Genomic DNA, 25,134 nt, shown 5'->3' on the forward strand with positions numbered 1-25,134 from the left:
ATGCATTTGTTTACTACAAACACATAGCTTTTTGCTTTACAAGACATTATGGACAGGGGTCATGTGGATTATTGTGATGTTTTTATCAGTGGCTTGGACTCTTATCCTGACGGCACCCATTCACTGCAGAGGACCCACTGGTGAGCAAATGATGACCACATTTTTTTCGATGAAGAAATAAACTCAACTACATCTACATGGACTGAAGGGGAATAATCTTCTGGCAAATTGTTATTTTTGGTGAACTATTCCTTTAATGCACATTCCTAGTCAAACTGTGAATGATTCCTTGATGCAGGTTTCGCTCAGTGTGTCACATTATAAAACTAAAATGGGTTGTGAACAGAGATCTGCATTGAAATTAATGACTCAGAATGTCTGAACTGACAATTAAGTTTTACTTCCAATGGGACATCCTTAATGAAAACAGCAGAGAAACTGTCTTCAAACAATTCACTGTATTTCTACATGCTTTATAACATAGTAACCAGTTAACAACTTACAAAGACCCTGAGAGACTCTTTACTACTGGCACAGATCATGAGAGTGACTGAGCATGACTCAGTCACTTAGCCACACAGACAAACAGCAGAGGTGTAAAGTATTGGAGGAGTAAATGTAATTAGCTGTACTTGAGTATCTTTTCGGGTGCTTTGTAGTTGTACTGAGTATCAAAGATATTAGCAACTTTTACTCTTTACTTCACTACATTTTTGAATGAGTATCTCTACTCTTTACTCCACTACATTTGAAATGAGTGTTGCAGTTACACATTACATTTTGCATGGACCTAGCTTTTTCTGCAGCAGTTTATTTCTGCTACAAAAGACGTGATACTGCCTATTACAGGTCACTGAAAGTACTGCATCTTGTGCGTTTTGCCCTTACTCACCCAAACTTTTCAACAAGGCTACTTTATGTGAATGCGAGTTCCTTAAGTATTTGTGAATCACAGGTGTTTTATAAATGAGATGAGGACTTGACTGCAGCCGGCAATGAGGCCCAAACCAGCACAGCCAGTGCAAGAAGGCTTCGGCTTTTTAATTTTACTTAACATTATTTTATTTATCCATTATACTGAAGAGACATTTTTGAAAGATGTTGTTTTTTGTTTGTCTGTTTGTTTGTTTTGTTTTGTAATTTTGAGGTGTTCAGTTTTATTTTAGTTTTAGATGCATCTTTGAGCCTATATTTAGTATAAGTAAAATACTTAAGTACTGTTAAAATCAGATACTCTAAGACTTTTACTCAAGTTGTTTTGGAATTGGTGACTTGTAACGTGTAGGGGAGTAATTTTCACTGTAAGGTATCTGTACTTTTACTCAAGTATGGTTTTTAGGTACTCTTTACACCTCTGACAAACAGACACTAGGGACAGGACGGGGGTTAATTCCAGTCTTCGACAGATCGTTCTGAGCAACACAATTTAGAAAAACTGAAAGAGCAACACATTAAAAAAAAAAAAAAATTGCAATTAGTAACATGTGCAAACGATTACTGTGCATGCATTAATGAGACTTCTGCTAATGATAAACTACTAGGACAATAAAATTGGAGATATACTACATTTACAGTGTGCATAAAAAGACTTTTAGGCATTTAAAGAGTAACTAAAAACACAGCTGCATAGCTGTCTGAAATATAAATACAAACCAGCATCCGAGATCATCCGAGGTCATAGGCAGGTTGGCCATACCTGTGTCTATTTTTACAGACTACAAACTTGCAGCAGAGTATAATTACACTATTAGTAGGTCTACATATATAATTACACATATTTTAGGCTTAGGAGGTACAGAAGTCAAAATAAAATAAGGATAATTAAGGCATGGCCACAACAGTCCTGCTATAACATGATCATCTTTGCCTGCTTCAGCAACCGCAACACATTCAACTAATCAAGTCTTGACATTCTGCATTACCCAGACACAACTATGAATACATGTGGAATTTGACATCTGTCATGCTATATTTCAACATTTTACACGTTCTGACAAATAAACATTATCCATAAAGCTTTTATGACCTCATATTGAGAGACTACATGTAATATTCGTGCTTTAAAATAACTTTGTCTACACTAGATGTGATTAAAATGATGGAAAAAAAGAACCGTAACCGTAACTGTAACCGGTCTGTACAGAGTTTAAAAAAAAAAAAAAAAAGATTTTTCGAGGTTATAAATAGAACAGATTAGGAGTACATTTTACAAGAAAACACTACTTCAAACTATTTCAAAATGTCATGTTTAGATTAGCCTAGTGTGTTACTTGCCATTTCTTCGTAAATATGTAAAATGTATGAGCAATGTCGGAATAAAAAAAAATTCTACACTATTTTTTTTACAGTGTACAATTTGTCTTATTCATTCATATAAGTTTTAACCTGAAATAATGCTGCCTTAAAGTGCGTACACTATGTAAACGACCGGTATACAGTCATATAATAATCATGTTTTCACAATCATGTACATACGTTGATGTTTATTTCTCACCTCGTTTTCTTAAGGGCATAATTACTCCTTTATGTCCTTGTGGGATTGTCACGCATGGAAACAGCAACACAAAAGTTTCGCCCTCATCTGCTGTCAGTGTCTTTGAGAAAGTGTCACCTGCTAAAGCAGCAAGTTCCTGCTCAGTTCGTTGATGTAGATGTAAAAGCGAACAGAATGGCAGCTCTCGGGGTCGTTGCTTGTAATTGTCAGGTTAAACAGGAAGAGACACGCGCCGAAACATCTTGCAGAAGAAAACACATGCTGAGCGCATGATTGTCGCTCATGAGAAATAAATCCATAATCCGATAGAAAGAGTGGAGAGTGATCGAGTGCACCTTGGTGTGGATGAGTCCATAAGAAATGCTCTCCAGTGTCTGAATATGTTCTCGGTATTGAGCTCTCTGAGGATTATTTTGCTGGAATATTCGCGCAACCACCGACTCCTTAAATGCCTTTGGTGTTTAACTACATAAACATAATTAAATCACGCTGTCCATAACACAACCCATACAGTCCTGACAAACATTAAAGGCGCAGTGACTAACTAAACTAAATCTAACCAGTAGTTTTTGCCCCAAAGGGCCATATACATCAAATTAGAAAGGCTCTCCAGTACATGGCTTGTCTTGGATTACATTCAGTCAGCATATGCCGATCAAGCATTATTTTAAATCCTTAAACTGCCAATATGGAGTTCCAGCAACAGTTCGTGGAATAAATAAGCATGACAGCCTGTGTAAGTTGAATGATGCATGCTTGTAAACGTTTCTTTAAGAACAACTTGTTCTACACATAGGGAATGACGTTCACGTGTTTTATGTTTTAGATTCTGATCCTTGAACAGAAGGAAACTGAAAATTAAAATAGGAGACTTTCATGATCATCTTGCTGTTCGACAAGCGCAATCCACTTTCACGTCACTTCAAGAACCAAGCAAAACCATCACCATACTGGCAAACTGGTGTGAAATCCAGATCTCAAGGTAGAGACAGAAGGCAGATTTAACTAAACAAGGCAGGATGTATTCCCCCCATGAAACAGCAGCCTGTCGGTGCGACGCCTGTCGGAAAACACCTGCAAGTTTCATCCAGCTTTCCGATAACGCATGGCTCCACAATAAACCAATCTGAGCAAATATATCCCAAAGGTCCTCGTCAAACGTCCCGAAAGGCAGTTAAGAACAACTTCACCTCCTTTCCCGTCATTTTTTCTGTCAACCTTTACGGCATCTTTTGCCAAAGCTGGTTTGCAGACTCTCTCTACGGTGGGTGCAGTATCACCACCAGCAGCAGCATCATCACCAGTTTCGCCTTAGCAACGAGAGGGTTGGCCCGCGGGGATTGACAGGGCGCGTCCTCCAATGGCGTTCGTTCATCCGGTCAATTGGCGCACGCACGGACCAATAGGAATCGCCGTATTGTTCCTGGATCTCGGGGTGAGAGTTGACTGGAACATGTGGTTAGACATGGCTGCGCCCTGCTGGCATTGAGGACCGTGACTGTTGAACACTGGATGGAATAGTTTAGCGCTTATTTGAAAGCTCTTTTGTGGGTAAGTAGCAATCCTACGATGCATAAATGCGGTAGTCACCATGTGCAAATAAAGTTGTCAATAAACAGACAGTAGACTGTGTGTGACATTCAGCTACACATCAACACGGAGGTAAAACAAATCAGCTGTCATTCGTCTGAATGAGTTATTGCGTTGCGTTTTTAAAACGACATATCTGTAAGTTCAGCTTATAAAGAAGCGTCTTACTAAAATATGTCCTCTACAGAGTATTAATATGAATTTCATGGATATCCAGATAGCAAGCTAGCATATAGAATTTATAAATGTAATAAACAGTATAAGTAGAATAATATAGTTACTAACATAGACAAAAATATCCCATGTAAGTTTATAAACGGACTTATGAATTACCAGTTTATAAAAGTCAATAATTATATATGTTGAGTTATTATTAATCTTATATTATGAAATGGAAATTTAACAAAATCAAAACTCACTGGTCGATAATCCGCTGCAGGTTTTCTTCTGACAAACCAATCGTTGATATTCAAACAGCGAATTTCGCGCTTCAGGCCACTGACGTTCACCTGTTGCCCATGAATTTTGGGCAAATTAAACTAATTCAAACCAAAATTAAATATATTCATTTTTAGTGAGCGGACACAATGTTGTTAAAAGGTCGACTGTCTGCAAGGAGTCAATCTGTTTATATTAAAACATCTGTATCTCCTTTTAGATCAACATGACAGACAACGGGATGTTTGTGAAAGACACAGGCCAAGGCCAGACAATATCCAGGGCAATGATTATTGAAATGCTGAATAAAAAGTTTGAAAAACTCCCTGATATAGACAAGTAAGTTAGTTTCATATCATACATACGATATGTCACAAATTTGTTTCTCCCATTGCAGTTAGCTAACGAACGTTCCCTGTTTTAACCCCCACAGAAAAGTCTTTTCATACGGCCCCATATATTTGGCTGGCAACGCTGGGTTTGCTGGCTTGGTTGCCAACAGCTTTTTCAGACGTGTACTCAATGTCACCCAAGGACGATTTACTTCCAGCCTTCCCATGGCTGTTCTTCCCTTTCTGACAACTGCCGCACTTTACACTGCGACCGTAACAAACCCTTTAATGTCAGGTATGGATGCAGTATCTTCTTCTCTCGAGTTTTTTTGGCGGATTGGCAAACCAACGTTAAAGGTGCATGTCCGCCACCTACTGATCTGGAGTGTGAAACGTACACGGTTCAGCTATGAATTATTAAAGTATTATAGATTTAAAAAATATATAATAATAATAATAAAAAAAAATTTTTTTTTACGTAAATAAATACAAAATTCCAAACTTCGAACACTTTCCATTAATCTTGTCTTTTTTAAATACTTAAACAATTCTCCATATATTCTTGATTGCATTACCCCATAACCTAATAGTGTCTTTAGAGATATACTATTAATTCCCATCAGTTCCAGTTCTTGGAACATCTGATGTCTTTCCCTTTCATACGCTATACATATTAAAAGAACTAAAATAGCAGTTTCTGGTAGTCCACATTTATCACAATTGCCTGTTTCATGTTTCCCTATTATGTGCAAAATGTGCAAACATGCTACATGTCCTATTCTCAAAGAACTCCTGCTAGATAGTCTTCCACATCCAAATGAAACCCTATTTCTCTGTCGACTTCAACTGCGTACGTGTAAAATAGAATTAATCTACTACAGTCTCACCCAAGTATTAAGATATAGGCCTATAAATAAACATGAACATTACATACTGGCAAGTATTTTTGCCACTTCCTCGCGTGTAACCAAGGACTCGCTTTCCAGGTATACCACAAAAGCCGCAAGGAAGGCAAGTCGTTGAAGAACAAATCTCCAGTGTTCATGATACCTATGGAAAGGTGAGGATGTATCAGGCTTTAATATAATTATCAAGGCTAGAAGCATGATCATTCAATCACTAAGGGAAAAAAAATAGTGTAAGAGGCATTTACACTGACCGATAGTACTGTTCAACTGGGAACTTAGTTTTCAGCTCTCCAGTGTGGTTTCTTACAGTGCAGAACAGCTCTCTGGCCTTTAGACACTTGCTGGGAACTGGAGGAGGGAATGAAAACGTATTCTAAAAGACATCATGTAGACCAAAAGACTTGGATCAAGTATTTTAACATACTGTCTTTGAAACCACTTGGTTGATGAACACTTTGAAGAACAGTGAGGATCTCTCTCGCTGTCTGCTCCAGAACTTGGACAACTTTTCTTATATCCTACAAGAAGAGCACAGAAAGATGAGCACAAATGGATTGAAAACAGCAAAATTCAAAAAGAGATCAGCAGAACATTCTGTCTAGACTTCAACATCTGTTGTACTTTATCATGTCTAGTTCATAACTCACAAATGTCCTGTGAAAGCATTACGGAGAATGCTACTGATAAAGCAACATTCTATGCAGAGGTTCTGCGACAAGTGCATAACATTTCAAATGGACTTCACGTTGCTACATAACCTTTTTTTTCAGGAAAGTTATTGTGCGTTTCCAAAAGCCAGTTTAGGTGTCAGTGCTGTTGTTTACCTCTCGAATATCTTGATCGGCACTCAAAAATCCTTGGATATAGCTAAACATCTCCGTTACAGACATCTTCAAATGTGCTGACGTGTGCGTCGCTCTTTACTGTGACCAGCTGTTCCAAATATACACTACTTAGACAACGTTAGGATGTAAACAGAGATTTATTAATTGTCGTGCTCGCGAACCAAACAGCCTGCAGTCATCAGCATGCACGTTAATAACTGTCCCTTCTTCTTCTTCTCTCGAGTTTTTTTGGCGGATTGGCAAACCAACGTTAAAGGTGCATGTCCGCCACCTACTGATCTGGAGTGTGAAACGTACACGGTTCAGCTATGAATTATTAAAGTATTATAGATTTAAAAAATATATAATAATAATAATAAAAAAAAATTTTTTTTTACGTAAATAAATACAAAATTCCAAACTTCAAACTCTTTCCATTAATCTTGTCTTTTTTAAATACTTAAACAATTCTCCATATATTCTTGATTGCATTACCCCATAACCTAATAGTGTCTTTAGAGATATACTATTAATTCCCATCAGTTCCAGTTCTTGGAACATCTGATGTCTTTCCCTTTCATACGCTATACATATTAAAATAGCATGCTCAACCGTTTCTGGTAGTCCACATTTATCACAATTGCCTGTTTCATGTTTCCCTATTATGTGCAAACTGTTATTTAATGCTACATGTCCTATTCTCAATCTAGATAAGATAACCTCCTTCCTTCTATTTCCATAACTTACTCTCTCTTTAGCAACACGCTCCTGGATCTTAAATAAATCCTTCCCTTTTCTTTCATTTTCCCAACTTTTTTGCCATTTCTTTTCAACTTCTATATATATCAATCTCTTTATTTCAGCTTTACTTATTGTAATTTGGAATTCAACTTGTAGTTGTTCCAGGGTCTTCTTTGCAAGCTGATCAACTCTCTCATTCCCCTCTACTCCAACATGAGCCGGCACCCAAAGAAAATAAACCAATAACCTTAACTGCCTTGTCCTATAAATACTCTGTAGAATTTCATACAATATGTCCTGTCGTGCTTCTGATTTTCCACTCCGTAAACTTGAATCTGCCATTGAATCTGTACAAACCACAACTGTATTAGGCTGGACCTCTTCAACCCACTGCAGTGCAAGACATATAGCTAATCATTCAGAAGTATATGCAGATACATGATCAGAAACTCTTCTAGCAACTTTGATATTGAATTTAGGTATATATATTGCAGCTGCTGTTCTTCCAGTCCCTGGGTCTTTAGATCCATCTGTGTATATCTGCAATACTGAATAATGTTTGATTTATATATTGTTTGGATGCAGTATCGAATGAACATTGGCATTAAGAAGCTTCCATAGTTCCAACTTTGACCCCTTTGCCGCTCACCTGTCGAAGCGTCAGCCAATCGTCAATGGTAAAATCAAATGACGTTGTGCACGCGCCAGTACGAAAATCAAAACATGATCGGTGAGATTTGGTTTAATCGACACCATTTTTTTTTTTAAACTCATTTTATTTTTTCTGATCGGCATCAATACAGTTACCAGGAATTTTAAATTTCTAGGTTAAGTATATTTAATTTCATGTTCTGCATTGTATTGAGGAGCTACATTGTAATTGCAGGTGACCTGAACTGCCCAACCTGTACCCTGATAAGAGGGGCTTTGGTTGGTGTAGTTGGCGGTGGCATATATCCCATTTTGTTGGCCTTACCGGTCAATGCTGGTCTTGCAGCCAGGTTAGTCCACAGTTACCACACTGCTTTTCTTAGAAATATGTGGCAAGTTATGTATGACTAATTGTAACTGATTTCCAATCGTCTTGCAGGTATAACAGTGCACCAATGCCAGAAAAGGGGAACATGATACGCTTCTGGACAAATGTCAGCAAACCCATTGTACAGAAGATGTATGTTGTTTTGCTGCTGCAGGGTTTGTTTGGAACCTACTTGAGCTCTAAACAGTTTGATATCTACCTAAAAATGCTGAAAATAACCGATTCTGACAGCGAACAGCTTCATGGTTAGCAGTTATTATTTATATTGATGTTGTAAATCTTTTTGTTAAAATAAGTGAAACACGCTTGACCAATGCCATAACCCAGTCTTGTCAGTTTTGTTCTTGGTTTTGATGTCTGATCAATAAATTCCATTCACTATACCTTTGCACTCTCTGCCCAAAAGTTGAAAAGCAAGAAATCTACCGAAGTTTCCAAAAAATAACCTAAATCACAAATTGAGGTACTTAAAAGAATTTAATGTCTTTTCTTATACCTCAGAAGTCTCTGAATAATGTAAACTGCCTGTCCATTATTTTACTAGATACCACAAAACATTAACTAGAGCTTGGCCTAAACAACCATTTGGTTTGTGTGCATGTATGAAAGGAAAATAAAGTGGATAAAAAGTGGTGCAAACACAAATAACTTTTGCTAATGTGTAACTTGTAAAATTATCAAATGGAGAACATGTGAAGCAATAACAAGTTTAGCTACTAATAACAAAAACAATGCACTGGGAAACAAGCTTATGGACCTTAATTACAATGTACATTTACTGCCACAAAGAGATCTTTTAATGTGAATTTCCAATTCCCGACCACAACAATCAAACGGTTCTGAAATGTAAACAGAAATATCAGCATTAGCTTTTAAATAAAATCATAAAAACTCCATTTAGTCATAGCGTTTCAGAAGATCTAGATTAATAGTCACTTGAATTTTTCAGTAACATTTAATTTTACAATGTAGTTTTATCATCTTGTTGAAATCATCTGACAAGCTGTTAGTTCTGAAATGTAAACAGAGAAATATCAGCATTAGCTTTTAAATAAAATCATAAAAACTCCATTTAGTCATAGCGTTTCAGAAGATCTAGATTAATAGTCACTTGAATTTTTCAGTAACATTTAATTTTACAATGTAGTTTTATCATCTTGTTGAAATCATCTGACAAGCTGTTATCAAGCTACTATCAAAAAGTGTTTCTATATCTGATGCAACAGTGTTGTAACAGATTCATTATGATGTTCGTTCTATACACTCTGACAGCAGTATGAAGTATCATGAATAAAAAATAAATAAAAACATCAACTGCACAGTTATACATTTCAGAACTGCTTGGGTTGATCTGCAACACTACAGAGCTGCAGTCGTTAAACATGATCAACAATGGCCCGTTTTTTTTTGGGGGGGCGGTGTTACCACAGCCCTTAAGGAATTTTGCAGTATACACTTGTATATATAATAGGGAGAAACCACCACCACTCTTTATCCACCCTGTAGAGAGATAAGAAAAGGCTTTTGTAGAGCCTGTTGCGAAGCAAGTGCTGTGTAAAAAGAGAAGGAGAGTGTAGTTAACATCTTATTAGGACACAAAACAATTTGCATTACTCAAATGAAAATTTATTACATTTCATTTCAAAACAGCTGCAGCCATGTGCCTGCAGTCTTTGGATTTCCATTACATATCACATATAGATGTTCATATTCAAAAACCATGACCCTTTCAAAAATGCTGTTTCAGAACATACTTATTGACAGATTTGACAACTGTCAAATAAAGCCCTAGTGCTTTAACATATCAAGATGAAACATGGATATGAGACAGATGTTCAATGTCTTGTAATAAAACATTACTATAAACAGGAGTTTAAACACTCATTTAAATGCTAAATGAGCATGACAGCATCTGACGTCTTTAGGGGTGTGAGAAAGAATCAGTAAAACTGTAACTTACACTGTTTCAAGTACTACCTTTTTTTAAATTTACCAGGCCATGATGCAAGCTGCTGGTCCCGATTCTTCTGCTTTCCCCACAGCAAAATCCACTTTAGCATAAAGAAAAATAAGGGTTCTACATGAAAAACATTCTTTAGAAAAATAGCGATATTTCAGAAAGGGCTCATCTAGTTTCAGCAAAATACAAGCCTGCATTGAAATCAACATCAATGTATCGACACTGAATAAACAGATACATAACAGATTAATTTAAGCAGAAGCCCTTTGTGAAACATCACCCGTTTACATAATTCTTTTTAACTTTTTTTTTGTCAACTTAACTACTTCCCTCAAAGTCTACTTTAACTGAAATTACATACTACAACGGTGTAATCCAATAAACATCCAAAGTATGTAATTCAAAAAACAATGCTTAATTTCTTTTTGTAGGTTATCTTCAATACTTTAAACAGACAGCAAATGAAAATGAAACAAAAATTATAGTTTATTTACAGTTCATATTGTGCCGTGAACTGGCAAAAAGCATTGTCTTCATCTTAGGAGTTAACCAGTTCTGTGCAGTCTTCTACTTCTTGATCCTTACCATGGATTTCAGCAGTCAAGGATGTTCTGTGACCCAGTCATCCAGCATGGCGGACCAAGCACCTAGAAGAAAACTGTCAACAAGTTTAGCAGTAACTTGTATTGAAAGCAAGTTCAACAAACATGCCATTCAAGCTCTGCACACATTTAAACAGTTAACTCTATATTTGACAACTACTGTCATCATGTCCCCTCATTTACATCTTGTGCAAATGTTCAGTCTTGGGAAACGTTGAAAATGTAAAATACTTGACCCTACATTTTATGCGACAAGCTTGAACTCTCTGCACATTTGGTGCAGAATTCCACCGAGACGTGGTCTTTGTCCACATGCAGGCAGACGCCACCTGCAGTATCTTTGTCTTCCACCTTCACCCTCTTCCTCGGCATGGCATAATCGTGGTCGTTCTCGTTGGATTCCTGGAAAAGTGAGGTAGAGAATTTCATGCCGTTCACACCGCTCAATCTAGACAACAGCTGAGCCAGCATGCTCTCATTGGCCAACACGGCTCTCAAGTACCTAGTTTCATTCTCCAACTCTTCCACTCTCTTGTTGAGATTGCCGTTTTCCTGCTTGAGAACACGATTTTCTGTTGTCAAAGAACCAACTCTCCGTTCCAGGCCACTGACGTATTCTTTCTTCTTTAAACGGTTCATCCTCGCAGCAATGGCATTCTTGTTGATGGTCCGACTGGAGACGTCTTGAAGTTTTGACCTCTGGACTGCACCTCTACTGCGGGATGTGGCAACATCAAGTACTGCGCTTTGGTCTGTCTCATCGCTGGTCGCTGTCTGTGATTCAAAGTTGACGAAAGCATCAAGCACTTCGTTGTCCAGCTCCCAGTTGAACCCGGAGCCAAGCAGATCATCCAGGCCCCAATCATTGGTATCGCTTTCTGGGGAAGTTTGCATGTCCGTTTCACTTGTATTACTGGTTTTCGAAACACCATCAATCTCGTGGGAGGTACTTGTACATGTGATGTCAGCGTTTAGGCTGCTTCTTCCTCTTTTTCTGGTGATCATGGCTGTGTTTCTGGATATTGTGGAAACTGCATAGAAACAAAACATTAGGAAATTAGCAAAAAATAAATAACAGCAACAATCTGCACACAAATGGGTTTATTTTTATTGTATGGGAAAAAGCAATGAAAATTACAGATATATAAAGCTGCCAAACCACTGAGAAATGTTCGACTAGAAGTGAGGATGTAAATTGTGGAGAGTTAGCACGTTCGAGCTCAAAAAATTGGGAAAAAATGGGGAGAAATCGATCCACATGCTTCCGTACTTAGCAAACAACACCTAAAAAAACAGAGATATCGGGGGGTTTTTTATAATTAAAAAAAACGTGCAGGTCAATCTATCCTCTTACTTTTAATATAATAATCGATATATTAACAACTATCAAATACAACAAAGAACATACCTTTCGCAGTGGTTTTGTTTAGTAGGCCGCTGTAGCGCGCCTTGAATCTGCGTGACAAAGCAGTTTCTTCACGCAAAGAACTACACATATTTTTGTTTATAACCGGAGCAACTTACATTAAATCGAATGCTGATGTCTTCTGAGGTCGATTGGATGAAGAAAAATGCGAGAAAACTAAATGAACAGGACAGAAAAGATATTTAAGCTCAGACGTTGTAAAGTCAAGCCACGCGCTTACGACGACACTGAGAGGAACTAAAATGGCGACTCAAGTATCGCGATACTTAACATAAGCATCGCTTATCATACAGGAGGAGCAACGATTGGGTATGTTTTTTTTTCTTTTCAGAATCGGTTGCTGTCAGTCTATAGTTCCTTACACAACAACATGTACGTTTATTTATTACTAGATATACAGAATTGTACATGTAAAAGTGATGCCAGTTTATAAAAGTTTAAAGTTTATTAAAATCAACGTCTTAGGATACTCTCTCAAGGCAATAAACAAACGATCTTATTTGCTGCAAATTGAAAGATTTTAAAACATTTTTATTTTAAGACATTAAATCCGCATACTTTACAATAACACGCATATTATATTTTTCATTATCTTTGTCTTCCTCAACAAAAATGTCAAGAAACCGTCAAGTTAACTCCTATATATTTAACATTACATATTGTCTTCCTACATACTGCATTCTTCATGTTCACAATCATTTTTCATGTATTTGTTCAAAAGTGTCACCATATGCCTCAGTTTCTTACTATCTAGACATTCTTGCCATGACCATCATTCTCAAAGGTAAAATATCTTCCACCCATTCATTCGGAGATTGCATCATTCTCTCCCACAGGGCTGCTTCAGCAACATTAGAGTCCATCCAGTTCACTTCACTGCCATAACTTTTACCTGCAATAATACTGACAATCAGTTGTGACCATTTTACACATTTTTTAAGTATGGTTGTAATTTCTCTTTCAATTACCTGTTCCTGGACCCAGCCTAATACCTCCAATGAAGTGGTTGTTGAGTCTGTCGTGATCCCACACAGTAAGCTCCACGCAGGCCTCTTTGAGGTCCTCTTGCCTGAAACCATCGTACACCATGGTGTGGTTAAACACTGGGTTAGATGCCCTCTTCAACACTCTGGTCTTCTGACGGCTTTTCCGGCTGGTATCTGGGAGGACTGCGCTGAAAAGACCAAATTCACACGTGATGGGCATCCCACATTTAATGATCCAACATGTATACAAATATATCCAATGAAACAGCTATAAATACCATTTGACAAAGGGGTCAATGGCAACACCTCTGGTAACAGGCAGATTCTTGCATTCTTTCACCCATATTTGCACCTCACCATTCCCCTTGTTCTTGTGACCTACAGAATTAACATGTTATCAGAAAGAAAGATGCTTCTAAAAACATATTTTTAGTCAAATACAAAGTGTCAGCATCTTACTGTGAGAAGTCTGTGGGACAAAACGCAGAGCGACTTTAATCTCTGCACTCATTTCTGCGCTGCCGACAGAATGTTTTGGGCTGGTGGGAACCTGGACCTGGGTTGATAAAGAAATACATGCTTTAGTGGAATTCCAACAAACATGACCTCATACCCTTTAGCACAGGATTTTAGATGTGTTGTTCACAGACTTCTCAAGAAAAGCACTTTAGAAAAATGTTTTGCTGTCCATATCTTCAACAATATTAATCTAGATACAGATTTGTTCTGTGGGCCTGCAGTTAAAGACTATCCTAACAGGTTATTTTAACCAAATAGACATGACTATTGTTATCTTACCCTTCCTTTAAGTAAATATTCATTCATCTGAGTGTTACTGAAATCCCATTCGGCCAAATCGAGCTCAACCTCTCCAAGAAACATGTTACGCCCAAATGTGTCATTGTGCCACACAGAGGTGTTCAGCTTCTGGGTTTTCAACGTCTCCACTGGAATCTTAAACTGCATGGAAAAGACAACTTTGATCATCAAATTCAAAACATATCTGAAGAAGTTTATAATTCTCATACCCGTAGTATTTCATTGAAAGTTGGATCCAGAGTCTTCTTCCTCACGCATGTTTTTTTCTTTCCATATTTTGCTTTGTCAGGTAACAAGTAACATTTAACATACCTGAAGTTCAATCAAACAAAGTACATATATGATTGTTTATCTATCTTGAGAGAAGCTATATTCTTCTGTTGACTAATATTATTTCACTTACGGATCAGATCGGTTCCTCTTAACATCCGCCACGGCGAGGTCCTTGCATTGCACAACAAAGACGTGGAACTCTCCCAGTTTTTGCACGTAGTGAATGGCGAACTGGATTGTGCCTTTGACCTCCACATTACCAAACTCACTACTGTAGATGCTCATTACACTGCCAGTGACCTACAAATACCCCGCACAAAGACACAGATCTATACAGAAACCTTTTCATTATTGCATGTTATAAACATTAAAAAAATAGATTGATACGTGCATTTGCATTATATTAGAGCAAAATTAGTTCTATTCAGAATCATTGGGTTGTGTTGGGGTCACATACAGAGGACATGGAGGCCACTTCAGAGCAAGTGCTAAAATTAGAAGGAGTGTTGCATGTTCTCAGTCTGTCATAGTGGAAACTGCTCACTGATGCACAGTCACTGTTTCTGAAATCCATCTAGTAGTCACATGCACAAACAACAGGAGATTGTAAGCTTGTATGCAGGTTAATAAAGGCAGTGGATGGTGGTGTTTAGCTACAGGCAGTGATAAGGCAAATCATAAAAATAAGACATTTTAGAACTAATCCAGTGTTATTCAACATCAGCATTTAAGATGCTCATGGGTTTTGGTTTGTATTTTACCTCTTGCATGAATGCAGGCACTGACATACTCATCATCTTCACCTGTTCTGGGTCAGAGAAGGATGTTTTGGTGTTGGAAGTGACTGCAGATACTGAGACAAAGGAAACAGTAATTTGGTGGATGCACATTCTGGATCAAGATACAGATGGAATGAATTTGAGTTAGTTTTAGTAGAAATAACTAATTCTGAAGAGTTCTGAGATTTCGAAGAGCACATTTTATATTTTATATAGATAACTGATTTAGTTACTCCATCTACCTCACCATTAGATGCATGATTTGGGTGGTACGGAATGCAAACCACTTTAATCGTTGCCATTAATCCATGTGCTCATCAAATTTTCATGTGTCAGTTAATGCATTCCCTTAGCCATTTCAAGTAAAATATACATGAAAGACCAAGGGTCGATTATGAAAAGGAGGTTTAATGTCCTTGATGCTAATTTAATGTCAGGGGCTTACCTTCTGCTCTTAATGTAATAATGCAAATGTATAATACTCTATGAACATTAGTTAATAAGCTACAGCAGAGGCTGATATCAAAATCATTTAAAATAATTATGAAATGTATTTACAAATTGACATGCATTTACTTTATTACTGATTTATTAAAAAGACAAATATTTAAAATTTTCCATACTCAGCCCAACATCACTTCTTGGTTCAGATGACAACGATTTAAACAAAAATGGAGTAATTATGTTATAAAACATTGTGAAATGCAGTACAGCATAAAATGCTTGAGAAACCTGGGTATGCTATCTCTCAATTACACTAGAGACATTGGGAGTTATTAACAAACGTCCAGCAGAGGGCGAAAGAGACTGTCACTCGTACAGAACTTAGGTCTCTGTAATAGCCATGATCCTCAAAGACCAAAACATTTTTACTTTACCTTAAATAAGGTCTTAAAGTCAACAAAACATAGGGCAGGAAAGATAACGGAAACTTACGTAAAGGTGTGGAAGCCAGGTCCTCTAAACTCTTGGAAATAGAGATGGGTCTGGCATTGGCTCGTTCAAGGGCAGCGTTGACAGGGCTGTCATCCTCACTGTCCCCTGTCACAGCCCATATCAAAAAAGAATCAGCAAACCATACAAAAACAGAAGTCTACTGATCCATTATATACAACTATTAGTACTGAATATCTGATTTGAAACACTGATTTAATGTGGTATTTCCACCCATTAGCTTTCTGATTTCAGGGGATTTGAAATGTATATGTAATTATTATGTACAATGTATGTAATTTTAAATCATTTTAAAAAATAGCATAAGAGTGACCAAAAAAGCTAATTAAAAATCAATATAGCCAAATAATAAATAATTTAATATTAGTTATAGATTTAAAATATAACAGATTAAAAAAATAAAATAATTATGAAATATAAAATGTAATAAATTAAAACAATATAATAAAGACTTTAATGATTGTAAGCTGATTTTTCAGTGTCAGAGGTACTTGTGTTCATTTGACTGTAAACAATATTTCCAACACAATGTTATCAAATGAAATTTACCAAGAATTAAAAAAATTACAAATAATAAAAAAAAAGTTTCATGATTTCAAATAAAAAAGTTCTGATTGCTGAATTAGATCATTATAGAAACACGTAGAGGCAGGGCTTAAATAGTTATAAACCTGTAGAACAAGAAGGCCATTTTATCATGTCTACAAAGTTGAGCAACTTACTTGAGCAAAGTATCAAGTAGGACATGTTTCTCAGGTCACACTGAGCAATTGTTTTAATGACATAAACCCTGCTTCCACAAGAATCACAGAACCAATCAAGTTATTTTCTACTGAAACTAGACTGAACCAAAATGGAGAGGTGAGCTCACAGTATGAACTGGCGTGTGAGATTGACCAGGCTTCAGGTGTGGAGCTCCCAGAGGAGTCAAAGGTGATCTCCTCTGATTCAAGCAGGGAGTGTCGAGAAGGGGAGCTTTCATTGCTCATTCTGCCTTGGCTCACCTGTTCAAAAGTTTCACCCGCCTGCACCGTAACCTGTTTTCTTTCATCTAAGACTGCCTGCACAGATACGCCCAGGTAATGGTGTAAACTCAGGGAAATATAAAACCGGGTCAGAGAGTCCGCTGACCACTTTCGTTCTTTGGGCATGATGGGTCTTACATCACAGCCTCCATCTGAAGTCTTCCTGTGGTGTTCAGGAGAGATGCAAGACCTGGTTTGCCCTGGATTAACCCTTACAGTGCATGGACTCTTGTTGGTGGGATTGATATCTATCGCAAAGGTTCTTAAGGGAGAACCTAAGGGATCCTTCCTGGTTTCTTTGTTTGGATATGAATCTCTACGAGGTACTTTAGACTGCAGTAATGGGCTGGGAGTTCTGGTTTGATCTTGGTCTTTTGGGTGGTAAATGTCAGTGGACTGTGGCTCATCATGTTGACCTTTTGCAGGGAGACTTCTGAGGGGAGATGATGGTGGACTTGGCTTTGAGTGTTCGTCTGAAATGGACTGTTTGAAATGAGAAATATTCTGGGTGATGTAAGGTACCCTACCTCTGATATCTTGAAGGTCTTGTAATGGCACTGTACTTGGACATTTTTGGTTTTCCTCGGTCTGTTCCATCTTCTCTTTTTGTGTCAGTCCAGCCTCTTTGAAACTCATTCTGGGGAACTTTGGCTGGTTGACCTGATGTCAAACTGAGGTTCAGAAAGTGCCATTGAAGAATGTTTTGGAGATGACTCTGGGGCTGGATCTTTAACATTAGCTGTGCACGTTGGTGAGCCTACAATTACTCTAAGGCCACTTTTTTCTTTCTCCCAAAATGAATTGAGATCATTAATTGAAACATTATCCTCCTGTTGACTTAAGGACATTTTGAAGGTGGAGATTTCCTTCTTCAAGTCAGTTATGTCCCTAGAGATTGACTCTTCTTGTAGCTCATTGCCCAGAGATTTATCTTTGTGTTTTAGCAATGAACTAGGTGACAATTTGGGATTCATTTTTACTGTGAGAGTTTGTAGTTCACTGCTTGAAACTTCTGAGACCCTATTGCTCTCCGAACTAGAAGGTTTCTCATCTTCATGTGAGGATATGGCTGATATATCAACACCATTGGATGTTCTTCTAGGTGAGATTGGAGAAATCTCACATGATGTAGATTCTACATCAACTGGATTTGGGTTTGGATCATTGGGATTGGGTTTGGATGGGCCGATGCTGGAATCTGACAACCTTCGTTCCACAGCATCGTGATAATTCTCATTAAGCTGAGATGGCTCACGTACTTCTACCTCGGCTTCTCTTTTGATGCTCAGTATTTTAGGTCCTTTGTTCCCCCTTTCCCAGAATGACTTCAGGTTGGCCAGTCTTCCTGGTGATATTTCACCTGGGTCAAACGTCTCTCTTTGAGGAGGATCTTTGCATATTGGTTTGTCTGTTTTTTCCTGCAGTATTTCTGCAGTCTTGCTATTTGTAGGAACAGAGGTCTGTGGAAGTATATTATCATCTTCAGACCTCAAAGTACAAGATATTTTATATTCTGAACTTTCTGTTTTATCTTGACTTATCTCTTTTTGGTCAGATGCTTGAACTTCAGGACTATATATATATATATATATATATATATATATACTGACAAAAGCACATAAAAATGACTAAAATTTAAATAAAAACTGAAAATATAAAAATAAAAGCTAATTCAAAATATAAATAAATACTTGTAATAGTATATGCATAATACTAAAATAATGCCACAATAAAATGATCAGTTGTGAATTACATATACAGTGATTTTTTTATTAGATAAGCAACACAATATCACTATGAAATACTATTAAAAAAAATTTCATATTAAATAGTAAATAGTAGAATCACCATATAATTTGTAAAATCAGCAAAACAGATTTTGGTAGTTTAAGATTACATTTTATCAGTAAATGAAATATGAAGTTAAAAACTTTTTAAACATACGGCATTAAAATGCGAAGTCCTGTAATGCCTGAATCTTTGTCACCATTTTTTCAGTTAACATTTAACTGAACCATTTTTTATAGACATACTCTACGGGGTGTATAAAAATCAATTTGAGGATAAATTTAGAAGATAATTCTCACCCTCAGCAGGTGTCTGATCAGCCTCTTTCACTCGATTGATAAGTCTGGCATCATCTCTCTGCGATCGCACATTATTGAATGGATTCTGCCTTGGCTTCATAATACATTTAATGGAATCATAAAAATGCATAATAAAGAAAACTGAAAATTCAGCAAAATGATCTTAGTAACTGGATTTAGTGTAGTGTACCTTGATCTGAGGTCTCTGCCTTTCCCGCTGGGCTTCCGGCAACTCATCATCCACCCTGTATGGAGGTGATTTGGTCATATAGATTCATATAAAAAATTCTGATGAATTAAATGCAAGATTCACCAACATGATAAAAACCAACAGGCCACTGAAAGCTTTGTGCATTGTGAACAGTTTCTATATTTTTATATTCAATCATCAATACATCTCTATGGTGCTGGTCCTGAAGCCCCTGGGAAGTCACAAGATTCAGCAAGCACTAAGTTTCCATGCTGCGATGTGACAGTATAATGCCATTACATGGTGTCAGACAGAGGGAAAAACAGCAGCACGTGAAATCTGACCCTTGAAGCAGCTTACTGGCTCCAGATTCCCTCACCAGTGTCTAGGGTTAGGTACCGTTCACATTTTAACCGGTACGGTACCGGTATCGGTACCTGAATTTCGGTGCCGGTACCCAACGGTACCTTTTTTCGGTACTTTACTCTCTGTGTAATTACAAAAACATTTATTTCAGTGAAAAAATAAGTCCAAAAGTCTCAATTTCAACATTTTGTACATTAGGGCCCTACAAACTTTTTCTTTCTTTCTTTATTTATTTTTCCAGAAATTCTTGTTTTAATTTTTCTGAAAATCAAATGAAGGCATAAAATATTTATTTTAAATCAAATTAAAATTAAACCCTTTTATTTTTTGGCAAACAAACTGAGGTTTACTTTTGAAATTAATACATGGAAGAAAATTTTTTCAAACATTTTCAAACATTTTTTAATAGGCTAATAATTGTATTGTTTAGTGGCTACTTCTGGTTTATTCGTCCAAAATTTACAAATTCCGTGGCATTCCGCGCTATAGAGTAAATGACGTTTTTATGAATGGACTCCATGATCCCGTCCGTGTTTTCGCAGAAACCATATGGCCCTAGAAATGTAACCACACTTCAGAACATTTCGGCTTGCCCTGTGTGTTGTTTGAAAGAGTTGCAGGGGTGACATCACGTCACAGGGTCTCTCTTTCTCTCTCTGTAGTGTATGCGCCCAGATGCGTTCTCAGGTATTGAAATTTGGCACCGATTGATTTAACGTGAATCGGTACTCGGTAGTACCGACGCAATTCGGTCGTTACCCTTAAATATTCCCGAGTTCGGTACCCAACCCTACCAGTGTCTGGGAAAACATGGGACAAATTTGCCCTACAGATTATGTTAGACCTAGAGTACAGGTTCACTCCTGAATCTCTGCCAAATTCACAAACATTTCATAAACAAGTATGCATAAACTGGTAGACAGATTACGTTTCTTTTCATGTTGTTTTACATGAGCTGTGATATGAGAGCTTTAAAAGCTAGTGTCCACAAAATTAAGGCTGTTGATGACAGCATGATCAGTCCAGCCAGGCAAATGGGCGGATGCAGCGTTGGGGTGTTGAAAAGGCAGAGCCGTCATAATTTCCTTTAATCAAGTATAACAATGGCATGTGCTTGGTACTGATAACAGAAATGCAATTTTGAGTTTAGGAACTTTTTATTGCTACTTTTTAATTATTAATTTGTGTTCAAGGCATTTTTAATTATTTTGCATGGAAAATGTTACATGAATTTGCTGTCTGAAAAAAAAGATAAATAAATAAAACGTACACATACCCACTCAGATGTTCCTTTTTTTCCCCCAGTGAAAATATTCTACATAATAATAGCTGTTAAAACTCCAGATTTGCTATCACAGTGATAAATTAAATCTTAAAACATAATAAAACAGAAAGCTGTTATTTTAAACTGAAACAATATTTCAAAATATTACTGTTTTTACTGTATTTTTATATGAGTTTATATAAAGACCTAATAGTTGTTATAAAGTGTTTTGTTAAGCTTTGGTTGTATCTCGCCTATGGCATGAAAAATAGGTGCATGAACACAACCATATAATTATGCAACATTTAACATTTTTGTACCTGGTATCATAATGACCAGCATACCTAATTACATAAATTACAAACATTCATATAAACGTGATTACACTGCATTCTACAAGATTTCACATCACAGGTATGACAAAAACAAGAAAAAACAACAATATTCCAGCATGTACTGCACCACGTTTCAATCAGATGAAACACTGTACTGGAATGTTTGAATCATAAATATACTTAAAGGGTTAGTTCACCCAAAAATGAAAATTAGGCTGTGTGGCGCATGCGCAACGCTGACCTCATACGCCATCAGCCCGGAACTGCTTCTGTGTACAACTGTTGGCGCAAGCTAGATTAAAGTGATTATTACGTTTTGAATATGGATTTTAATATAACTCCGACTGGATTCGTCTGAAAGAAGAAAGTCATATACACCTAGGATACCTCGGGGGTGAGTAAAACACAGCCTAATTTTCATTTTTGGGTGAACTAACCCTTTAACACCAAAAGCTCACCTCTCATTGTGTGATTCTGTGGATGGATCCTCAATAAGGCCTAAAAGCTCTGGAGGGATGTACACATCTTTCTTCTCACCATAAACACAACTGGGTTTCTCAGACCATCTTTGAGAAAGTTCCACTACAATGAGACATTTGTAATGCTCAAACATGCATTAACAGACACAACACCACATCTAAAATCATCTAATAGAACTACATGACATACATGATTTAATAAATGCTTTGATTTATGGGTAATTTTTCATTAAAGCTAAAAATACATATATATATAGCAAAAAAAAATATTATGTAAAAACTTTATTTAAATACTGCTAATCTGGGACGGGGTACATGCAATGGAAATAATGAGAGACATCAACAGATCCCATTCTCTATCTGATTCTGTCCGCTGGCAACACTCACATATCGTCACAGGTTTCTTCTGTCTCATGGACACTCTTATGATGTCGGAGCCATGGATCCTGTCTCTGTGTCTGTGATTCTTTGTCTCATAAAACCACTCCCCAGTCAAGTACTTCAGCCTGCTTCTGTCTCGCTCAGTCTTACGAAGCTGCCTGAAAGGACATCAAATTTATAAATAAATACACACATACATACATACTGTGTGTGTATATATATATATATATATATACATATATATACATACATGTATAAATGGTCATAGAACAAAAACATCCTGATGTCCCAGCATTACACTGAGCTTTAGCAGTGACATCCAAACTGACAAATCCCAGACATTGTCTAAACTGTAAACTGTTACTCTGGACTGTTTAACTGTGAGAAGTGAAACTGGTTTTGTTTTGGGGGGTTTTCAGGACCCAGATATTATGTTGGACATTAAATGGCAACTAACACAACCTCAAACCTGTAATAAATATTTAATGTAGCCTGGGACAAATTTTCTTTTATACATTTGACGACAGTATGTCATACAACCTGTTTATGTTTGCATCTGCATCAATTAATGGCAAAATATTAAACAGTTTGATGGAATAAATGGCTTTTGATTTTATAAGCTTTTGTAGTTTTCTATCTTAACTATGCACAATAATATGGTGGGTCACATTTTATTGTTTGCTGTTTTTTTTTTTTTATTACTATTATTTTATTACTATGTATTATCCTATTGGAACAGACCTGTGAACCATTTTGGGGTTAATTCAATCTATTCAGTAAACAAATACAAAAAGGAGAAGGCAAATGAAGATGTAGAATTATTTAAGACATTAAAAATCAATAGCCAGGGGCATTAGTTTCAAGGGATAGTTCAGAATGAAAATTCTGTTCACATTTTCTCATCTCATCAAAGCGTCTGCTAAATGACTAAATGTCATCCTCATGTTGTTCCAAGCCTGTATGACATTCCGTGGAACATAAAAGAAGATGTTTAGAACATTGTTTTTATTGCCCATACATTGCAAGTAAATGGTGTCCAGGGTTATCGTGGATGTTCTCCAGTGGTAAAAGATATCCATCTGTTTATATACAAAAACAATGGAAAAGTGGAAATATGGAATGCAAAAATGCATTCTGTGTGAATGGCCCATTAATGGACTATTGCTTTAATAACTAGTTACGCCTGGTTATACATGATTAGAGCAAATGAATTTATTTTCTTCATCCACCAAGGAACCTTTCCGCCAAACTCACTTGACCCTCTGTTCTTCCAACTTCTTAAGCTCTGCATCTCTCTTCAGCACTGCCAGGATCATCTCTTGCTCTTCCTCGGTCAGATAACTCAGGTCGATCATGATGAATGGCTTCAGGGTAGGTGATGATAACAGATGAGTCTCAGATCGCCTCTGACTGGTTCACTGAAAGTGTCAAGAGCATCACAGAGGGTAACTTGAAGGCTGATGCTTGATAAGTCACTGCATCACATCATGGAGAACATCAGAGGAGCACCTGCACCAGACAGACAGAAGGAGTTTCAACAAACACAGTATGAGCTTGGCTCACAAAGAACGATGTCTTCCCTGTGAATTCTTCTAACCATTAAGACATCACATGATCCTAATTGTTCCTAATGAATCTGTGAGCCGGGCTTTCAAGACTTCTGCTTCGAGCATCATCTATGCTTCCCTAAACATCTGAAATGACATTGTTTCTCTATATCAGCTCCGGTCCATACAGTATGTGCTCAACACTGGACATGTGACATGGCATTGTCAGATGACTATCAGAGGATATGGGTACTGGCTGCTTCTCAGAGCAAAGAGCGCCGTCAAAGACTCTTTTATTCCTAAATCAAATTACACAAATCAAATTAGGTGGCAGCACACAAATGGTATCAATTTGAACAGTCTGCTTTTCTAAAAACAGTTTAGAAACCCATGGAAAAAATAGGAATACGTCTAAACCACTTAAAGAACTGGAATTATGATATTTTTGGATGGAATGACCATTGGCAGAATTCCACATGTCTGGATAAGGTAATATAACAAACAGAATAAATGCTGAAAAAAATTCGAACAAAATATTTTCTAAAAGAGCTTTGTATAAGAGGCAAATTCCTTTTCATTGCATGGTGCCAGTGACTTTTATGAATAAACTGTATTGAAAATCTCTTATAAATAGTTTACAAAGAGCTTAAAGGGGTCATATGATGCTGCTAAAAAGAACATTATTTTGTGTATTTGGTGTAATGAAATGTGTTTATGCGGTTTAAAGTTAAAAAAACACATTATTTTCCACATACTGTACATTATTGTTTCTCCTGTATGCCCCGCCTTCTGAAACACGTCGATTTTTACAAAGCTCATCGGTCTAAAAATGATTTCTCTCAGTACAAATCAGATTTCAAAACGACACAGTAAAGCATTTAAGTGTCTGCTGCTTCTGAGAAAAGCATGTCATGACAACATAGTTGGGATGATCACCTGAGGCGGGATCTGTAAATCATAACTTTTCAAGGGATATGCCATTACCAAAATAGAGAAGAACTAGTCTCATCCAGACACAGTAAACATGAATAATACATGTTAACCATTTGCCTATTCCACATCCCTTTGAGGCATGTACCATAACAAAGAGTTGCCACCTGGTTTGGGTTCACTTATTATAGGTTCACTTATTATTTTCAGGTATCACTTATTATTTTCAGTGACTAAGAGAATGTTTTAGTTTTTTTTCATCCTAGATAATGTAAATCGTGTGCATAAAAAGCTTTGAACATGCTACCTTATCAAGTGGAACATTAAAGTGTTTGTTTGTTGATTTCTTTTTTGGGGGGGGGAGG

The 25,134-nt window shown here is 37.0% G+C and overlaps 5 protein-coding genes across 7 annotated transcripts in view; 1 reads left to right on the forward strand and 4 right to left on the reverse strand.

Moving 5' to 3' along the window:
• LOC107747036 (disks large homolog 1-like) overlaps nucleotides 1–3,761 on the reverse strand; it is a 96,983-nt gene extending 93,222 nt beyond the window's left edge. Inside the window, exon 1 of the mRNA XM_016561451.1 lies at nucleotides 2,495–3,761. Within this exon, the coding sequence (XP_016416937.1) occupies nucleotides 2,495–2,513 (19 nt within the window). The 5' untranslated portion in view covers nucleotides 2,514–3,761. The remainder of the gene's footprint in view (nucleotides 1–2,494) is intronic.
• Nucleotides 3,762–3,897: 136 nt separating this feature from the next.
• On the forward strand, nucleotides 3,898–9,368 carry tmem126a (transmembrane protein 126A). Its single transcript, XM_016561417.1, has 5 exons — nucleotides 3,898–4,045; nucleotides 4,743–4,861; nucleotides 4,956–5,149; nucleotides 8,214–8,328; nucleotides 8,418–9,368. Exons 2-5 carry the CDS (start codon nucleotides 4,749–4,751, stop codon nucleotides 8,614–8,616), a joined length of 621 nt encoding a protein of 206 aa, XP_016416903.1. The 5' UTR covers nucleotides 3,898–4,045; nucleotides 4,743–4,748; the 3' UTR covers nucleotides 8,617–9,368.
• LOC107747014 (translin-like) lies at nucleotides 5,636–6,846 on the reverse strand. Its single transcript, XM_016561418.1, has 5 exons — nucleotides 6,587–6,846; nucleotides 6,187–6,280; nucleotides 6,014–6,110; nucleotides 5,789–5,904; nucleotides 5,636–5,700 (listed from the first exon to the last, which is right to left on the reverse strand). Exons 1-5 carry the CDS (start codon nucleotides 6,650–6,652, stop codon nucleotides 5,636–5,638), a joined length of 438 nt encoding a protein of 145 aa, XP_016416904.1. The 5' UTR covers nucleotides 6,653–6,846.
• A 602-nt stretch (nucleotides 9,369–9,970) lies between the features above and the next one.
• LOC107747011 (CREB/ATF bZIP transcription factor) lies at nucleotides 9,971–12,599 on the reverse strand. 2 transcript variants are annotated; one of them, XM_016561415.1, is made up of 4 exons: nucleotides 12,453–12,599; nucleotides 11,170–11,959; nucleotides 10,912–10,984; nucleotides 9,971–10,417 (listed from the first exon to the last, which is right to left on the reverse strand). In XM_016561415.1, the coding sequence occupies exons 2-3, from the start codon at nucleotides 11,931–11,933 to the stop codon at nucleotides 10,927–10,929; spliced, it is 822 nt and encodes a 273-aa protein (XP_016416901.1). In that variant the 5' UTR covers nucleotides 11,934–11,959; nucleotides 12,453–12,599; the 3' UTR covers nucleotides 9,971–10,417; nucleotides 10,912–10,926. The 2 variants fall into 2 exon arrangements, with proteins under 2 accessions (XP_016416901.1, XP_016416902.1); XM_016561416.1 differs by having other exon boundaries at nucleotides 10,912–11,959.
• A 265-nt stretch (nucleotides 12,600–12,864) lies between these two features.
• Nucleotides 12,865–25,134, reverse strand: part of LOC107747016 (synaptotagmin-like protein 2) — a 13,060-nt gene continuing 790 nt past the window's right edge. The window contains exons 2-16 of one of the 2 annotated variants that reach the window (XM_016561420.1): nucleotides 23,547–23,710; nucleotides 22,299–22,450; nucleotides 21,891–22,014; nucleotides 19,468–19,522; nucleotides 19,278–19,371; nucleotides 16,148–16,252; nucleotides 15,194–15,285; nucleotides 14,890–15,006; nucleotides 14,563–14,732; nucleotides 14,369–14,471; nucleotides 14,139–14,300; nucleotides 13,800–13,896; nucleotides 13,619–13,718; nucleotides 13,323–13,528; nucleotides 12,865–13,246 (exon numbers count right to left, since the gene is read on the reverse strand). In XM_016561420.1, coding sequence (XP_016416906.1) covers nucleotides 13,101–13,246; nucleotides 13,323–13,528; nucleotides 13,619–13,718; nucleotides 13,800–13,896; nucleotides 14,139–14,300; nucleotides 14,369–14,471; nucleotides 14,563–14,732; nucleotides 14,890–15,006; nucleotides 15,194–15,285; nucleotides 16,148–16,252; nucleotides 19,278–19,371; nucleotides 19,468–19,522; nucleotides 21,891–22,014; nucleotides 22,299–22,450; nucleotides 23,547–23,647 — 1,824 coding nt within the window. In that variant the 5' untranslated portion in view covers nucleotides 23,648–23,710 and the 3' untranslated portion in view covers nucleotides 12,865–13,100. Of the gene's footprint in view, nucleotides 13,247–13,322; nucleotides 13,529–13,618; nucleotides 13,719–13,799; nucleotides 13,897–14,138; nucleotides 14,301–14,368; nucleotides 14,472–14,562; nucleotides 14,733–14,889; nucleotides 15,007–15,193; nucleotides 15,286–16,147; nucleotides 16,253–19,277; nucleotides 19,372–19,467; nucleotides 19,523–21,890; nucleotides 22,015–22,298; nucleotides 22,451–23,546; nucleotides 23,802–25,134 lie in introns of both variants that reach the window. The other variant, XM_016561419.1, reaches the window with a different exon arrangement.

This window comes from Sinocyclocheilus rhinocerous, unplaced genomic scaffold (genome assembly GCF_001515625.1).
Source record: "Sinocyclocheilus rhinocerous isolate Xijiao unplaced genomic scaffold, SAMN03320098_v1.1 scaffold708, whole genome shotgun sequence".
NCBI lineage: Eukaryota > Metazoa > Chordata > Actinopteri > Cypriniformes > Cyprinidae > Sinocyclocheilus > Sinocyclocheilus rhinocerous.